General features: G+C 43.7%; 1 protein-coding gene across 1 annotated transcript in view; it reads left to right on the forward strand.

The window, feature by feature from the left end:
* The window catches only part of LOC112257103 (short transient receptor potential channel 3), a 67,874-nt gene that overhangs the window by 18,903 nt on the left and 32,058 nt on the right, over positions 1–16,913 (forward strand). Inside the window, exon 4 of the mRNA XM_024430672.2 lies at positions 3,265–3,481. Coding sequence (XP_024286440.1) covers positions 3,265–3,481 — 217 coding nt within the window. The remainder of the gene's footprint in view (positions 1–3,264; positions 3,482–16,913) is intronic.

Below are 16,913 nucleotides of genomic sequence, written 5' to 3' on the forward strand. Positions count from 1 at the left end.
CCTCTTTAACCAATATGGTTATTATTCTATGAACATTTGAACGTGTTGAAGAATAATCTGGTCTTAATGGCCATACTCTTATCTCCACCCATCATAGCCAGAAGAGGACTGGCCAACACTCAAAGCTTGGTTTCTCTCTAGGTTTCTTCCTAGGTTTCTGGCATTCTGGGGAGTTTTTTTTCTAGCTACATTGCTTCTGCATTGCTTGCTCTTTGGGGATTTATCTGTATAGCACTTTGTGACAACTACTGATGTAAAAGAGCTTTATAAAATCAATTAGATTGATTGCTAATTGTTTTGCAATGTGAAAAGTAATATCTGCCAAACGAGTATAGATATAATTATGGCATGCAAGGCCACCCACCTCCATCATTCCTGCCACTCAGAACCTCTCAACTGGAGTATGTCTCAGCTGAAATACAGAGACTGTGTTGGGACAGAATTCACCAATTGTGTTCCCTTCAATTATCTAAACTCAAACCATAGCATATGAAGCGTATCGTGTCTAGCCCATAGAATGACATATAGAATAGTAATGTATAGGGCCTCTTTTGTCCATGTACCCTAACTCTTCCTCTTAAAAGTAAAACAAAGACATTTACAGCCACCTTTGAGTTAAGTAAGTAAGTCTAGGAACACCATAGTGCCCTCCAAGCTCGTCATCAAGCTCGAGACCCTGGGTCTCGACCCCGCCCTGTGCAACTGGGTACTGGACTTCCTGACGGGCCGCCCCCAGGTGGTGAGGGTAGGCAACAACATTTCCACCCCGCTGATCCTCAACACTGGGGCCCCACAAGGGTGCGTTCTGAGCCCTCTCCTGTACTCCCTGTTCACCCACGACTGCGTGGCCACGCACGCCTCCAACTCAATCAAGTTTGCGGACGACACAACAGTGGTAGGCTTGATTACCAACAACGACAAGACGGCCTACAGGGAGGAGGTGAGGGCCCTCGGAGTGTGGTGTCAGGAAAATAACCTCACACTCAACGTCAACAAAACTAAGGAGATGATTGTGGACTTCAGGAAACAGCAGAGGGAACACCCCCCTATCCACATCGATGGAACAGTAGTGGAGAGGGTAGTAAGTTTTAAGTTCCTCGGCGTACACATCACAGACAAACTGAATTGGTCCACCCACACAGACAGCATCGTGAAGAAGGCGCAGCAGTGCCTCTTCAACCTCAGGAGGCTGAAGAAATTCGGCTTGTCACCAAAAGCACTCACAAACTTCTACAGATGCACAATCGAGAGCATCCTGTCGGGCTGTATCACCGCCTGGTACGGCAACTGCTCCGCCCACAACCGTAAGGCTCTCCAGAGGGTAGTGAGGTCTGCACAACGCATCACCGGGGGCAAACTACCTGCCCTCCAGGACACCTACACCACCCGATGTCACAGGAAGGCCATAAAAATCATCAAGGACAACAACCACCCGAGCCACTGCCTGTTCACCCCGCTATCATCCAGAAGGCAAGGTCAGTACAGGTGCATCAAAGCTGGGACCGAGAGACTGAAAAACAGCTTCTATCTCAAGGCCATCAGACTATTAAACAGCCACCACTAACATTGAGTGGCTGCTGCCAACACACTGACTCAACTCCAGCCACTTTAATAATGGGAATTGATGGGAAATTATGTAAAATATATCACTAGCCACTTTAAACAATGCTACCTGATATAATGTTTACATACCCTTCATTACTCATCTCATATGTATATACTGCACTCTATATCATCTACTGCATCTTTATGTAATACATGTATCACTAGCCACTTTAACTATGCCACTTTGTTTACTTACTCATCTCATATGTATATACTGCACTCAATACCATCTACTGTATCTTGCCTATGCCGCTCTGTACCATCACTCATTCATATATCTTTATGTACATGTTCTTTATCCCCTTACACTTGTGTCTATAAGGTAGTAGTTTTGGAATTGTTAGCTAGATTACTTGTTGGTTATTACTGCATTGTCGGAACTAGAAGCACAAGCATTTCGCTACACTCGCATTAACATCTGCTAACCATGTGTATGTGACAAATAACATTTGATTTGATTTGGAGTGTGAGTGCATAGTGTGTTTATTTGTTTATATTCACTTACCCTGCTTTTAATTTTTTTTTATTTCACCTTTATTTAACCAGGTAGGCTACTTGAGAACAAGTTCTCATTTACAATTGCGACCTGGCCAAGATAAAGCAAAGCAGTTCGACACATACAACAACACAGAGTTACACATGGAGTAAAACAAATATACAGTCAATAATGCAGTAGAAAAATAAGTCTATATACAATGTCAGCAAATGAGGTGAGAAAAGGGAGGTAAAGGCAAAAAAAAAGTTTTTAAAAAAGGCTGTGGTGTCGAAGTAAATACAATATAGCAAGTAAAACACTAGAATGGTAGATTTGCAGTGGAAGAATGTGCAAAGTAGAGGGAAATAATGGGATGCAAAGGAGCAAACTAAATAAATACAGTAGAGGGAGAGGTAGTTGTTTGGGCTAAATTATAGATGGGCTATGTACAGGTGCAGTAATCTGTGAGCTGCTCTGACAGCTGGTGCTTAAAGCTAGTGAGGGAAATAAATATTTCCAGTTTGAGATTTTTGTAGTTCGTTCCAGTCATTGGCAGCAGAGAACTGGAAGGAGAGGTGGCCAAAGGAAGAATTGATTTGGGGGTGACCAGAGAGATAAACCTGCTGGAGCGTATGCTACAGGTGGGTGCTGCTATGGTGACCAGCGAGCTGAGATAAGGGTGGACTTTACCTAGCAGGGTCTTGTAGATGACCTCGAGCCAGTGGGTATGGCGGCGAGTATGAAGCGAGGGCCAGCCAACGAGAGCGTACAGGTCGCAGTGGTGGGTAGTATATGGGGCTTTGGTGACAAAACGTCTGGAACTGTGATAGACTACATCCAATTTATTGAGTAGGGTATTGGAGGCTATTTTGTAAATGACATCGCCGAACGTGCCAGTTGTATAGCAAAGGTATCTTGCAACGCTCCAATGAATGTTAGTGTTACATTTAACATCTTAAGGGATGTTCACTGTAAAAATAATTTCCGTTAAGTTGTAGCATAGTTACTCTATATACTTATGGACTGATTTCTCGCTTTGCATGCCACTGACCCCCACTGAAAGGTATTACTTGCTATTACTTACCTACTGTATGCAAGTTGAATGCACTGATTGTAAGTCACTCTGAATAAAAGCATCTGCTAAGTGACTGAAGTGTAAATGTGATCCTTTTTATTTTATGTAGCTAGGAAATGTCCTGCGCAGCCCCTTCATGAAGTTTGTGGCCCATGCCGCCTCCTTCATCATCTTCCTGTGCCTGCTGTTGTTCAACGCATCAGACCGCTTCCAGGGCATCAGCACCATGCCAAACGTGACCGTCACTGACCACCCCATGCAGATCTACCGGGTCAAGACCACCGAATTCAGCTGGACCGAGATGCTCATCATGGTCTGGGTCACAGGTGAGACAGGATTTATTTGTTTAACATTTTGTGGTACTGTGCAGGGTTGCACTGTACCAGAGGGGCTTGGAAATGTGTGGTCAGAGTCAAGGGGATAAATCAGAGCCACGTTTCAGGGGCGCGTAAAGATTCCATGAAGTTTCAAAGGAGAACAACCTCGGTGATTAAACAATGAAGTTCAACGATGGCTAAAAGTCTAAGCCTCCAGGGGGGGCTTTATTGCTATAGGCCATAGAAATGCATTGAATAACACATTCATAAATGGAAAAATAGATATATAAGAAAGCTCAGGAAATATATATATATATATATATATATATATATATATATATATATATACGATTTCCATACTTTCATTCATTTTTTTTGAACCAGTACCGAGTTACCCTCAGACAAATCCTGTGACACTTGTGGGGGTGGTAGAGCAAAACGGAGAACACCACTGTGTTCGTGAGTGCCTTAGTAGTTTGTGGCCCAACAGCCGTTTTCGTGATAGGAACCATTTTTGGGATATCGCCTTGTCTGTCAAACAGTGCTGTAAATCTGCCACCTTCACCGCAGATGCGCAGGCACTTCAATCGACTCTGATTTTATTTTTAAACTGAAAGTAGCTTTTCTCCAAAACCAGTACTTGTGTCAGTTAATTAGTTACCCAACTAAAGTTACCCAGACAAAATTGATTCACTGTTTACCGGATTTTCCCCTCAGAAAAGTGAGACGAGCAGAAAAAACCCCAAATAATAATTAATTCGGTGGATAAGGAATAACAGTACTTTATCACATTGTCCTAGGCTATATGGACATGAACAATAGGCAAAATATTCAATTTCAGACTGATTTCATGATTATTATGAAGACACAAAGTAACATCAATGATGTTATTCTATCATATTCAAACAATAAAAAAAAGAAAAAAAAGTGATGTATGAATGTATTATCAGTTCATGAATCTACTTAATTGCATAGCCTAACAAATTAAAGAATGATTGACAATAAATAATTGTAATCAAATTAAAATGTTGATCCATAATAATGAGTGACCTGAATGCATCTCTATAGCCTTGGCATTAACAAAATATTCATACAAATACGATTAGGCCTCTCATAGACTAGGCCTTTTAGAAAGAGATTCAATCAAGTTAGATCTGCCAAATTAATATAGCATTGGAAAAAAATACATAAATCCAGCCTTAGAGTATAACATTTCATCATTATCCAAAAGAAGAATGTCATTTATAACATGCACAATTAGAAGCATCAATCTATATAGAGCAAGTGTGACTAAATTCGAGCCTAGGAACTTTGTTCACCGCATCCTCCTTCGATTGTCTCGTCTGGCTGCCACGAAAAGCCACCACCTGCTGATCTGCACGAAGTGTGTGCGTGCCACTGGCGATGTACTTTGCTCGACATGCTAGCTGTTCTCGGCGGTGCATCATCACTTCAAACGCGTTCCGTCGTGGTGTGATCGGTTGGCCTACTACTACTGGTAGTACCGGTAAAATGTAAGTTATGAATCGCAAATCACCATACAACTGACACACGTTGATTTCATCAATCATTTTGACTTCAATTTGGTTGTCCAAAATACTATCATCTTGCACTGCGTCTTTGCTGATGAATGCCTTGATCTCTGGCCAGTCAAAGGGTTAAATTACATTGTTATTTAATCTATTAATCGCTTCTGAAAATGATGCAAAAACCATGAATTTAACCAACTGTTTGTTTATAATGAAGGACGTCCTACATTTAACCTGGACACATAAATAGTAGGAATTTGCGTTGGCTTCAGCCATGACGGCATGAAAAATGAAACATCTGCACGCCGCCTGCAGGTGCGAGTGTGTGTTTCACTGTCCAATCCGAGGCTCGAACATGATCTGAGCGTGTGATCTGAGGCTGTTTGGTCTCTTGGGCATCAACTTGGGTAAGGCTCAAGGGAAAGCGGACAGGGCAGTATACACAAAGAGCCGCATATATTGGCAAAAAAATAACGCATCTGATTTGTACTTTTTTGGGGGGTGTGGAGAAAAGTGAGGCGGGGCATCCGCTAAACAGTAATTCAACTTTGTTCGGCTAAAAGTTATGGTATCAATATTATTGTAAGGATGAGGGGACCCTCAATGGTATATAGAGCAAGTCAGGATGTCATGTGAAACCATGTGTTCTGATATACTACTCATATAGTAGTATTTGGTTTTTGAAAAGACACTCAAAATATCAACATTCATATACAAATTCCTTAGAATCCCTATATTTACATATATTTACCGTAGACCATATTAAACAGATATATGAAACAAACAATTCAAGATGGCGCCGACAGACATGGCAGCTCTGCTTCTAGCTCTTAAGCAACTTTGCAGTATTTTGTTTTATTTCTTACTCTATTAGCCCAGAACGTTTTTTGGTGTTATTACATACAGCTGTAAAAAGCTTTTGGATATCAGAGCGGTGGTAACTCACCAGCACTATGACCAGGAATATGAATTTCCCAAATTGGATCCTTTGTTCACACCCCCCAGGGCAATTGAACTTATCCCAAATGCTGCTCCAGGATGCCACCGCCCACTTCTAGACCAACATAGGAGGCAGGCACACCATCTACCGCTTCCGAGTATATTACTCTCGTGTTCAGACTCTGGACAATAAAGTAGACAAGATCAGGGCGAGGATCTCCTTCCAGAGAGACGTCAGGGACTGTAACATACTCTGTTTCATGGAATCATGGCTCTCTCTGGATATACTGTCCCCGTCCATACAGCCAGCTGGGTTCTCAGGACATCGCACAGACAGGAATGAACATCTCTCTGGGAAGGAGAAGGTCTTTTGGTTCACCTGACCAAGAATACCTCAATCAAATGCTGACCATATTACCTCCCAAGAGAATTATCTTAGATTATAGTCACAGCCGTGTGTATTCCGCCTCAAGCCAATACCACGATGGCCTTCAAGGAACTACACTGGACTTTATGCAAACTGGAAACCACATATCCCGTAGCTGTAGCTGGAGATTTTAACAAAGCTAATTTGAGGAAAATGCTACTCCATCCCCCGTGGCCGACGTGAGTAAGAGATTTAAGTGAGTTATCCCTCGCAAGGCTGCCGGCCCAGACGGCATCGCTAGCCGCGTCCTCAGAGCTGGCTGGAGTGGAGTGTTTTCGGACATATTCGATCTCTCCCTATCCCAGTCTGCTGTCCCCACTTGCTTCAAGATGTCCACCATTGTTGCTGTACCCAAGAAAGCAAAGGTAACTGAACTAAATGACCATCACCCCGTAGCACTCACCTCTGTCGACATGTGCTTTGAGTGGCTAGTTAAGGATCATATCACCTCTACCTTACCTGACACCCTAGACCCACTTCAATTTGCTTACCGTCCCAATAGATCCACAGACAATGCAATTGCCATTGCACTGCATACTGCCCTATCCCACCTGGACAAGAGGAATACCTATGTAAGAATGCTGTTCATTGACTAAACCACAGCCTTCAACACCATAGTACCCTCCAAGCTCATCCTCAAGCTTGGGGCCCGGGGTCTGAACCCCGCCCTGTGCTACTGAGTTCTGGACTTCCTGACGGGCCGCCTGCAGGAGGTGAAGGTAGGAAACAACACCTCCACTTCACTAATCCTCAACACAGGGGCCCCACAAGGGTGCGTACTCAGCCCCCTCCTGTACTCCCTGTTCACCCATGACTGTGTGGCCACACACGCCTCGAACTCAATCATCAAGTTTGCAGACGACACAACCTTAGTAGGCTGATTACCAACAATGACGAGACAGCCTACAGTGAGGAGGTGAGGGTCCTGGCGGAGTGGTGCCTGGAAAATAACCTCTCCCTGAACGTCAACAAAATGAAGAAGCTGATCGTGGACTTCGGGAAAAAGTAGAGGGAGCACGCCCCTATCCGCATCGACGCAACCGCAGTGGAGAAGGTTGTAAGCTTCAAGTTCCTCAGCGTATACATCACTGATGATCTGAAATGATCCACCCACACAGACAGTGTGGTGAAGAAGGCGCAACAGAGCCTCTTCAACCTCAGGAGGCTGAATAAATGTGGCTTGGCCCCCAAGACCCTCACAAACTGATGGACAGTTGAGAGCATCCTGTTGGCCTGTATGCAGCCCACGACGCGGTTAGTCATTGTGGCTGGGACCGCAGATTGTCCCGGGTTTGTGGCTGTCTAGATTCCTGCTGTTTGTTGTTTTTCAATTTCCCCTGTGACCTGCCCTGTCTGGAACTGTGAGGAGTAACAGCCTAACATACGTTGCTAGCTACCATGACAAAGACCAAAGCCGGCAGGAGTACCGTTGAGGACAGTGCCAGTGGTGTCTCTCTATCGCATGTGAAGGATCTTTTAAACGAACAAAAAGATACCTATAAGCAGTTACAACAACAAGAAAATAGTTTCAAGTGTTTTGTCCAAATACTCGTGGATTCTACTAATAAAAGAATGGACGACCTGACCAGAGATCCAGGATCTGAAGAAGAGTCTCCGGTCATCCTAGTGTCAGCTCAATGAGTTGAAACAGGAGAACGGCAAGATGAAAGCAATCTGTAAGTCATTGAGAGAGGACATCAGTCCTGTCTGTGAATCCATGATAAATCAGACTATCTGTCATTGTTATCTCGATGGACAATCAAGGCAAAACAACATGGTTGTGGAAGGAATTGCAGTATCTCCACATGAGACCTGGATGGAGACTGAGGACAAAGTGAGGGAAATGTTCTTTGAGAAATTGAAGACGGACTACAGGAATATTGAGGTGGAGCGCTCCCACAGGACTGGAAAACCCACCACCAGCCCAGGTGATGGCCCAGGCAGATAGTGGTCAAGTTCCTGAAGTTCAAGGACAAGGTAGCTGTTCTGAAAAGAGCCAAGAACTTGAGAGGAATGTATATCTTCCTCAACGAGGACTATCCTGAAGCTGTGTGCCAGAAGAGGAAAGAACTGATCCCAGCCATGAAAGCTGCCATAGCGCGTGGGGACATTGCGTACATCCGCTACGACAGGCTCATTGTCCACCCTCCCTACCAGAAGCCTGGAAGGGACGAGAGAGCCAATCCTATGGGTTCATAGCCTCAACCCCACAGCGCACACACACCAATTGATCAATAGACTGCTGAATGTATATTTTTTTCTCTTGCTTTGTCTGCTCTTTTCAATATTATGTCTCACTGATCAGCTACCCAGGAAAGGGCTGAAAATAGCCCATATTAATTTATGTAGCCTTAGAAATAAGGTTCATGAAATCAATAACTTGCTAACATCAGATAACATTCATATATTAGCCATTTCTGAGAATCACTTAGATAATTAATTTGATACATCAGTAGCAATACAAGGATATAACATTTATAGAAGAGACAGAAATGCTTATGGGGGAGGAGTTGCTGTATATATTCAGAACCATATCCCTGTAATGCTTAGAGAAGATCTTATGTCAAGTGTTATTGAAGTGTTTTGGTTGCAGGTTCACTTGGCACATCTAAATCCTTTTATTTTGGGGTGTTGCTATAAGCCACCAAGTGCTAACAGTCAATATCTAAATAATATGTGTGAAATACTTGATAGTGTATGTGATGTAAACAGAGAGGTCTACTTTCTTTGGGGACCTGAATATTGACTGGTTTTCACATCAAGCTGTCCGCTCAAGAGGAAGCTTCTTACCGTAACCAGTAATCTGGTTCAGGTTATTAATCAACCTACCAGGGTGTTTACAAACCCTACAGGAACAAGATCATCCATGTGTAGCAATCACATTTTACTAATGATGTATAACTTTGATCTAAAGCTACTGTATACCCGTACCCATTGGATGCAGTGATCACAATATAGTTACTACATCCAGGAAAGCCAAAGTTCCAACAGCCTGGCCAAAAATAGTGTATAAGAGATCATACAAAATATTTTGCTGTGACTCATATGTGGATGATGTTAAAAATATGTGTTGGTCTGATATGATTAATGAGGAGCATCCAGATGCTGCACTTGATGAATTTATGAAATTGCTTCTTCCAATTATTGATAAACATGCACCTGTTAGAACTGTTAAGGCTACATGGATTGATAAGGAATTGAAAAACGGTATGGTTGAAAGAGATGGGGCAAAAGGAGTGGCTAATAAGTCTGGCTGTACATCTGACTGGCTGACTTACTGCAAATTGAGAGATTATGTGACTAACCTCAACAAAAAGAAGAAACTTTATTATGAAGCCAAGATCAATGGTAAAAAGAATGATGTAAAAAACAGCCTATAGGGAGGAGGTCAGAGACCTGGCTGTGTGGTGCCAGAATAACGACTTATCCCTCAGCGTAACCAAGACTAAGGAGATGATTGTGGACTACAGGAACAGGAGGACCGAGCACACCCTCATTCTCATCGACGGGGCTGTAGTGGAGCAGGTTGAGAGGTTCAAGGTCCTCGGTGTCCACATCAACAATAAACTAGAATGGTCCAAACACACCAAGGCAGTCGTGAAGAGGCACTACAAAGCATATTCCCCCTCAGGAAACTAAAAAGATTTGGCATGGGTCCTGAGATCCTCAAAAGGTTCTACAGCTGCAACATCGAGGGCATCCTTGTTGCTCGGCCTCTGACCGCAAGGCACTACAGAGGGTAGTGCGTACAGCCCAGTACATCACTAGGGCTAAACTGCCTGCCGTCCAGGACCTCGACATCAGGCGGTGTCAGAGGAAGGCCCTAAAAATTGTCAAAGACCCCAGCCACCCCAGTCATAGACTCTTCTCTCTACTACCGCATGACGCACGGTACCTGAGTGCAAGTCTAGGACAAAAAGGCTTCTCAACAGTTTTCACTGTAAATGTCACTGTAAGGTGAGGAGTTGACACCTGTTGTATTCGGCGCACGTAACAAATACACTTTGATTTGATTTAGGATAGATATAGGTCTGTAGCAGTTTGGGTCTAGAGTGTCTCCCCCTTTAAAGAGGGGGATGACCACAGCAGATTTCCAATCTTTGGGAATCTGAGACGGTAGGAAAGAGAGGTTGAACAGGCTAGTAATAGGGGTTGCAACAATTTTGGCAGATCATTTTAGAATGAGAGGGTCCAGATTGTCTAGCCCGGCTGATTTGTAAGGGTCCAGATTTTGCAGATCTTTCGGGAACATCAGCTATCTGGATTTGGGTGAAGGAGAAATGGGGGAGGCTTGGGCGAGTTGCTGTGGGGGGGTGGAGGGCTGTTGATCAGGGTAGGGGTAGCCAGTGGAAAGCATGGCCAGCCTTAGAAAAATGCTTATTCAAATTCTCAATTATAGTGGATTTATCAGTGGTGACAGTGTTTCCTAGCCTCAATGCAGTGGGCAGCTGGGAGGAGGTGCTCTTATTCTCTGTGGACTTTACAGTGTCCCAGAACCTTTTTGAGTTTGTGCTACAGGATGCAAATTTCTGTTTTAAAAAGCTAGCCTAAGCTTTCCTAACTGCCTGTGTACATTGGTTCCTAACTTCCCTGAAAAGTTTCAGATCACGGGGGCTATTCGATGCTAATGCAGAACGCCACAGGATGTTTTGGTGCTGGTCAAGGGCAGTCAGGTCTGGCAGTCAGGTCTGGGCTATATCTGTTCTTGGTTCCACATTTTTTGAATGGGTCGTGCTTATTTAAGATGGTGAGGAAGGCACTTAAAAAAATAACCAGGCATTCTCTACTGACGGGATGAGGTCAATATCCTTCCAGGATACCCGGGCCAGGTCGATTAGTAAGGCCTGCTTGCTGAAGTGTTTTAGGAGCCGTTTGACAGTGATGAGGGGTGGTCGTTTGACAGCAGACCCATTACAGAGGCAGGCAATGAGGCAGTGATAGCTGAAATCTTGGTTGAAAACAGCCGAGGTGTATTTGGAAGGCAAGTTGGTTAGGATGATATCTATGAGGGTGCCCGTGTTTACAGATTTGGGGTTGTACCTGGTGGGTTCATTGATAATTTGTGTGAGATTGAGGGCATCAAACTTAGATTGTAGGATGGCCGGGTTGTTAAGCATGTCCCAGTTTAGGTCACCTAGCAGCACGAGCTCTGAAGATAGATGGGGCCAATCAATTCACATATGGTGTCCAGGGCACAGCTGGAGGCAGAGGGTCGTCTATAGCAAGCGGCAACGGTGAGAGACTTGTTTCTGGAAAGGTAGATTTTTAAAAGTAGAAGCTCGAATTGTTTGGGTACAGACCTGGATAGTAAGACAGAACTCTGCAGGCTATCTCTGCAGAAGATTGCAACACTTTGGCAGTTCTATCTTGTCGTAAAATATTATAGTTAGGGATGGAAATTTCAGGGTTTTTGGCGGTCTTCCTAAACCAGGATTCAGACACTGCTAGAACATCCGGGTTGGCAGAGTGTGCTAAAGCAGTGAATCAAACAAACTTAGGGAGGTGGCTTCTAATGTTAACATGCATGAAACCAAGGCTTTTACGGGTTACAGAAGTCAACAAATGAGAGCACCTGGGTAGTAGGAGTGGAGCTAGGTACTGCAGGGCCTGGATTAACCTCTACATCACCAGAGGAACAGAGGAGGAGTAGGATACGGCTAAAGGCTATTAGAACTGGTCATCTAGTACCTTCGCAACAGAGAGTAAAAGAAGCAGGTTTCTGGGCGCAATAGAAGAGAATCGAGGCATAATGTACAGACAAAGGGATGGTAGGATGTGAGTACATTGGAGTTATACCTAGGCATTGAGTAATGATGAGAGAGATATTGTCTCTAGAGACGTTTAAACCAGGTGATGTCACCATATTGTGGGAGGTGGAACTAATGGTTGGTTAAGGCATATTGAGCAGGGCTAGAGGCTCTACAGTGAAATAAGACAATAATCACTAACCAGGACAGTAATGGACAAGGCATATTGATATTAGGGAGAGGCATCATGCATATTAATATGTATTTCCATTTCTCCTGACAGTGGAAGAACTGCTCTGGTGCGTTGCATGAACAGGGGTGCGCTTCACCCGCACTGGGCCAAAAGCGAGGCAGAGCAAGGTTGTTATAGATTTGTGATTTAATATTTTATTTTATTTCTAGGTTTTTATTAGAAATTCAGTTTCGGTTAGTTTTCAGACTTGATTTATTCGTTTAATTATTTAGTTTCAGTTTGATAAAACATTTTATTTTGTTATATAATTTAGCTAAACTTTTAGTTTTTGTGTTAGGGAAAGAAAGCCTATTTGTGGGAGGCTAGAAGCCGTTTATTTGTTGAAGGCCTATATTTTGTTGGGGGGGAGATGTTACTACTTGTCACTAGAGGGCAGTAATACTTAAGGTAATGGGAGAGGACGTTAGACTTGGCTAGACGTAACATCTCTGTATCTGTAACATGATGGCGTCAGTGAGAGCATGGGTAGCGCCATTGAGGCCATCTCCATCTTGAAAAATAAAATGTTCTTCACAAGTAAAATTCATTGGCTGATCCCACCTGATGACCCGGCTGTTACGTATCCAAATGGGGAATCAGGTCATGCCAACCGGGTCATCAGGAGGGATCAGCCAATGAAGATGCAAGTCCAGCCCAGTTGGCTAAGTCCTCAATGGCGCTGTCCATGCTACAGTATCACAGGCTTTTAGTCACTAGAGGACTCCATTCAACTCCATGGACAGGACATAGGTTTGGTTAGGTTTAAATTATAAATCAATTCTAATATGACTTAGATTTAAAGGATAAGCGCCTACACTGGTGCAAGAAATATGGTGCAAGGAAACTCTTGACCATGTTTACACCAATCCGATGCTTTTTAAACTTTGGTAGTTTAAGTAAGAATAATCAAGTACCATTACCTTTTATCTGACAGAAAGCAAGGAGAAAAAAAATAACAAAATAACTCATGGCACATTTGACATGTTTTGTTTATGTCAAATTAACTTAAGGCTGCAGGGGCAGTATTGAGTAGCTTGGATGAAAGGTGCCCAGAGGTGCCCAGAGTAAATAGCCTGCTCCTCAGTCTCAGTTGCTAATATATGCATATTATTATTAGTATTGGATAGAAAACACTCTGAAGTTTATAAAACTGTTTGAATGATGTCTGTGAGTATAACAGAACTCATATGGTAGGCAAAAACCTGAGAAGAAATCCAAACAGGAAGTGAGAAATCTGAGGTTGGTATATTTTCAACCCATTCCCTATTGAAATCACATTGGGATATGAATGAAGATTCCTAGGGCTTCCACTAGATGTCAGCTGTGTATAGAAACTTGAATGAGGCTTCTACTGTGTTGTGGGACTGAATAAGAGGGGAATGAGTCAGCTTAATGGCAGAGAGCCATTTCCTGGTCACGCGCATACCACATGATATCTTCCTGCGTTCCGTTCCTCCTCAAGACACTAAGAAATTCTCCGGTTGGAACTTTATTGAAGATTTATGATAAAAACGTCCTAATGATTGATTCTGTACTTAGTTTGAAATGTTTCTTCGACCTGTAATATAACCTTTAGAAGTTTTTGTCCGATGAAATGGTCGACCAGCACCAGCTTTGGATAGGTGTAACCAAACGCGCTAACAAAAGTAGCTAATTGGACATAAATAACGGACAATATCGAACAAATCAAGCATTTATTGTGGACCTGGGATTCCTGGGAGTGTATTCTGATGAAGATCATCAAAGGTAAGGGAATATTTATCATGTAATTTCTGGTTTATGTTGACTCCAAAATGGTGGCTAATTGTATTATATTTCTGAGCTCCGTCTCAGATTATTGCATGGTTTGCTTTTTCCGTAAAGTTTTTTTGAAATCTGACACAGCGGTTGCATTAAGGAGAGGTATATATATAATTAAAAGGGGAAAACTTGTATTATCATCTACATTTATGATGAGTATTTCTGTTGAATAAATGTGGCTATGCAAAATCACTGGATGTTTTTGGAAGTAGTGAATGTAATGCGCCAATGTAAACTCAGATTTTTGGATATAAATATGAACGTTATCAAACAAAACATAGATGTATTGTGTAACATGAAGTCCTATGAGTGTCATCTGATGAAGATCAAAGGTTAGTGATTCATTTTATCTCTATTTGTGCTTTTTGTGACTCCTCTCTTTGGCTGGAAAAATGGCTTTGTTTATTCTGTGGCTTGGTGGTGACCTAACAATCGTTTGTGGTGCTTTCGCTGAAAAGCATATTTGAAATCAGACACTGGTGGGATTAACAACAAGATTACCTTTAAAACAGTATAAAATACATGTATGTTTGAGGAATTTTAATTATGAGATTTCTGCTGTTTTGAAATTGGCACCCTGCACTTTCACTGGCTGTTGTCATATTGTCCGGTTAATGGGATTGCACCCCAAAGAGGTTTTAAACCTATATCATTGACTAACCCCTTCAAATAGGGTTAATAAAAACAGCTGCAACAAGAGCAAAAGCATAAGCAATACAACCAAACAAGATTTTCTGATTTATTATCAAGACTGTGTTTCAGAGAGGTGGTCGTTTGATTTCTCAAACCTGATGACATGCTGAATATTCTCACCACAACACTTGGGATGCACGGGCAGAAATCAGATCCAGTTCCACAAGGCACAGCTTTGGATAAACAGCCATCCTTGCCTGCCAGAACTGGAGAGGTGACTCTACCAGGTATTTCCGCAGCTCACTCGGGACACTTAATGCCCTGCCAGGTTGACCCCCCGTATGGACAGTGACCTCAGACGCAATCTTCAAAGTGAGGAAATCCGTATTTCTGAAGAACTGTGTTTGAGATGCTTGCTGGATTCAACGTGCTGGCATCTTGCTGGAGTCCTGCTGCTCCACAGCTGTATTCTCTGATTTGCTGAAGTACAAAAGACTTCCCTCGTCAGTGGCCATCACTGAAGCTGGAGTCTTATATTTCCCTCGCTAACTTTAAACATCAGCTATCTGAGCAGCTAACAAATCGCTGCAGCTGTACATTTGCTAACATCTCCAGCAACTTCTCAAGCTGCACTAGCTTAGGCCACTCACACACACCTTGCTCACCCTCGGATTTCTTCCCTCTTAGCTACTGATGGTAATGCCCAAGCTAGGTCTATTTGAAACATAGGCATATACTGGCAGCATTTACCCGCCAGATTCAGAAGCTTGAAAATGCCATGAGAAAAAAACTCCATTACAGTTTAGAAGAAACTAAACATAATTTAACATGGTTTTTATTTGATTTATTTTGCAGTCAAAGATTATAGTTTCAGTATAGTTTTAAAGATGTTTTTTTTTTTTTTTTGCATTTCTATCAAGGCACAAGGTGAGACCCAGATGCAGACACAGGAGGCAGATGGTTGGCGTCTTACAATGTTTATTAATCCAAAGGGGAGGGCAAGTGTAACGGCTTTCTTCTATCTCCTCCTCGGACGAGGAGGTGCAGCAAGGATCGGACCAAAATGCAGCGTGGCTATTGCAATCCATGTTTATTTAATAATAAACAAACACGAACTTTACAAAAACAATAAACGTAATGTGAAAACCGAAACAGCCTAAACTGGTGCAAACTAACACAGAGGACACTAAGGACAATCATCCACAAAACACTCAAAGAATATGGCTGCCTAAATATGGTTCCCAATCAGAAACAACGATAAACACCTGCCTCTGATTGAGAACCACTCCAGACAGCCATAGACTTTGCTAGATCACCCCACTAGCTACAATCCCAATACATACCAAATCCCCAAGACAAAACACACCACAATACAAAAACCCCATGCCACACCCTGGCCTGACCCAATACATGAAGATAAACCCAAAATACTTTGACCAGGGCGTGACAGAACCCCCCCCTAAGGTGGGACTCCCGAACGCACCTCAAAACAACAGGGAGGGTCCGGGTGGGCGTCTGTCCATGGTGGCGGCTCCGGCGCGGGACGGGGACCCCACTCAGTCAATGTCTTTGTCCCCTCTCCTCGCGTCCCTGGATAGTCCACCCTCGCCGCTGACCATGGCCCAGTAGTCCTCACCCCGAACCCCACTGGACTGAGGAGCAGATCGGGACTGAAGGGAAGCTCGGGACTGAGGCAGCTCGGGAGTGAGGGGAAGCTCGGGAGTGAGGGGAAGCTCGGGAGTGAGAGGAAGCTCGGGAGTGAGAGGAAGCTCGGGAGTGAGAGGAAGCTCGGGAGTGAGAGGAAGCCTGGGCAGGTAGATAGATCTACCAGATCCCGGCTGGCTGGTGGTTTCAGCAGATCCTGGCCGACTGGCAGATCCTGGCCGACTGGCAGATCCTGGCCGACTGGCAGATCCTGGCCGACTGGCAGATCCCGGCCGACTGGCGGTTCCTGGCCGACTGGCAGATCCCGGCCGACTGGCGGATCCGGAATAGTCTGGTTGACTGGCGGATCCGGAAGAGTCTGGTTGACTGGCGGATCCGGAAGAGTCTGGCTGAGTGGCGGATCCGGAAGAGTCTGGCTGAGTGGCGGATCCGGAAGAGTCTGGCTGAGTGGCGGATCCGGAAGAGTCTG

The sequence above is a fragment of the Oncorhynchus tshawytscha genome, linkage group LG08, assembly GCF_018296145.1.
Source record: "Oncorhynchus tshawytscha isolate Ot180627B linkage group LG08, Otsh_v2.0, whole genome shotgun sequence".
In the NCBI taxonomy this organism is placed as follows: Eukaryota; Metazoa; Chordata; class Actinopteri; order Salmoniformes; family Salmonidae; genus Oncorhynchus; species Oncorhynchus tshawytscha.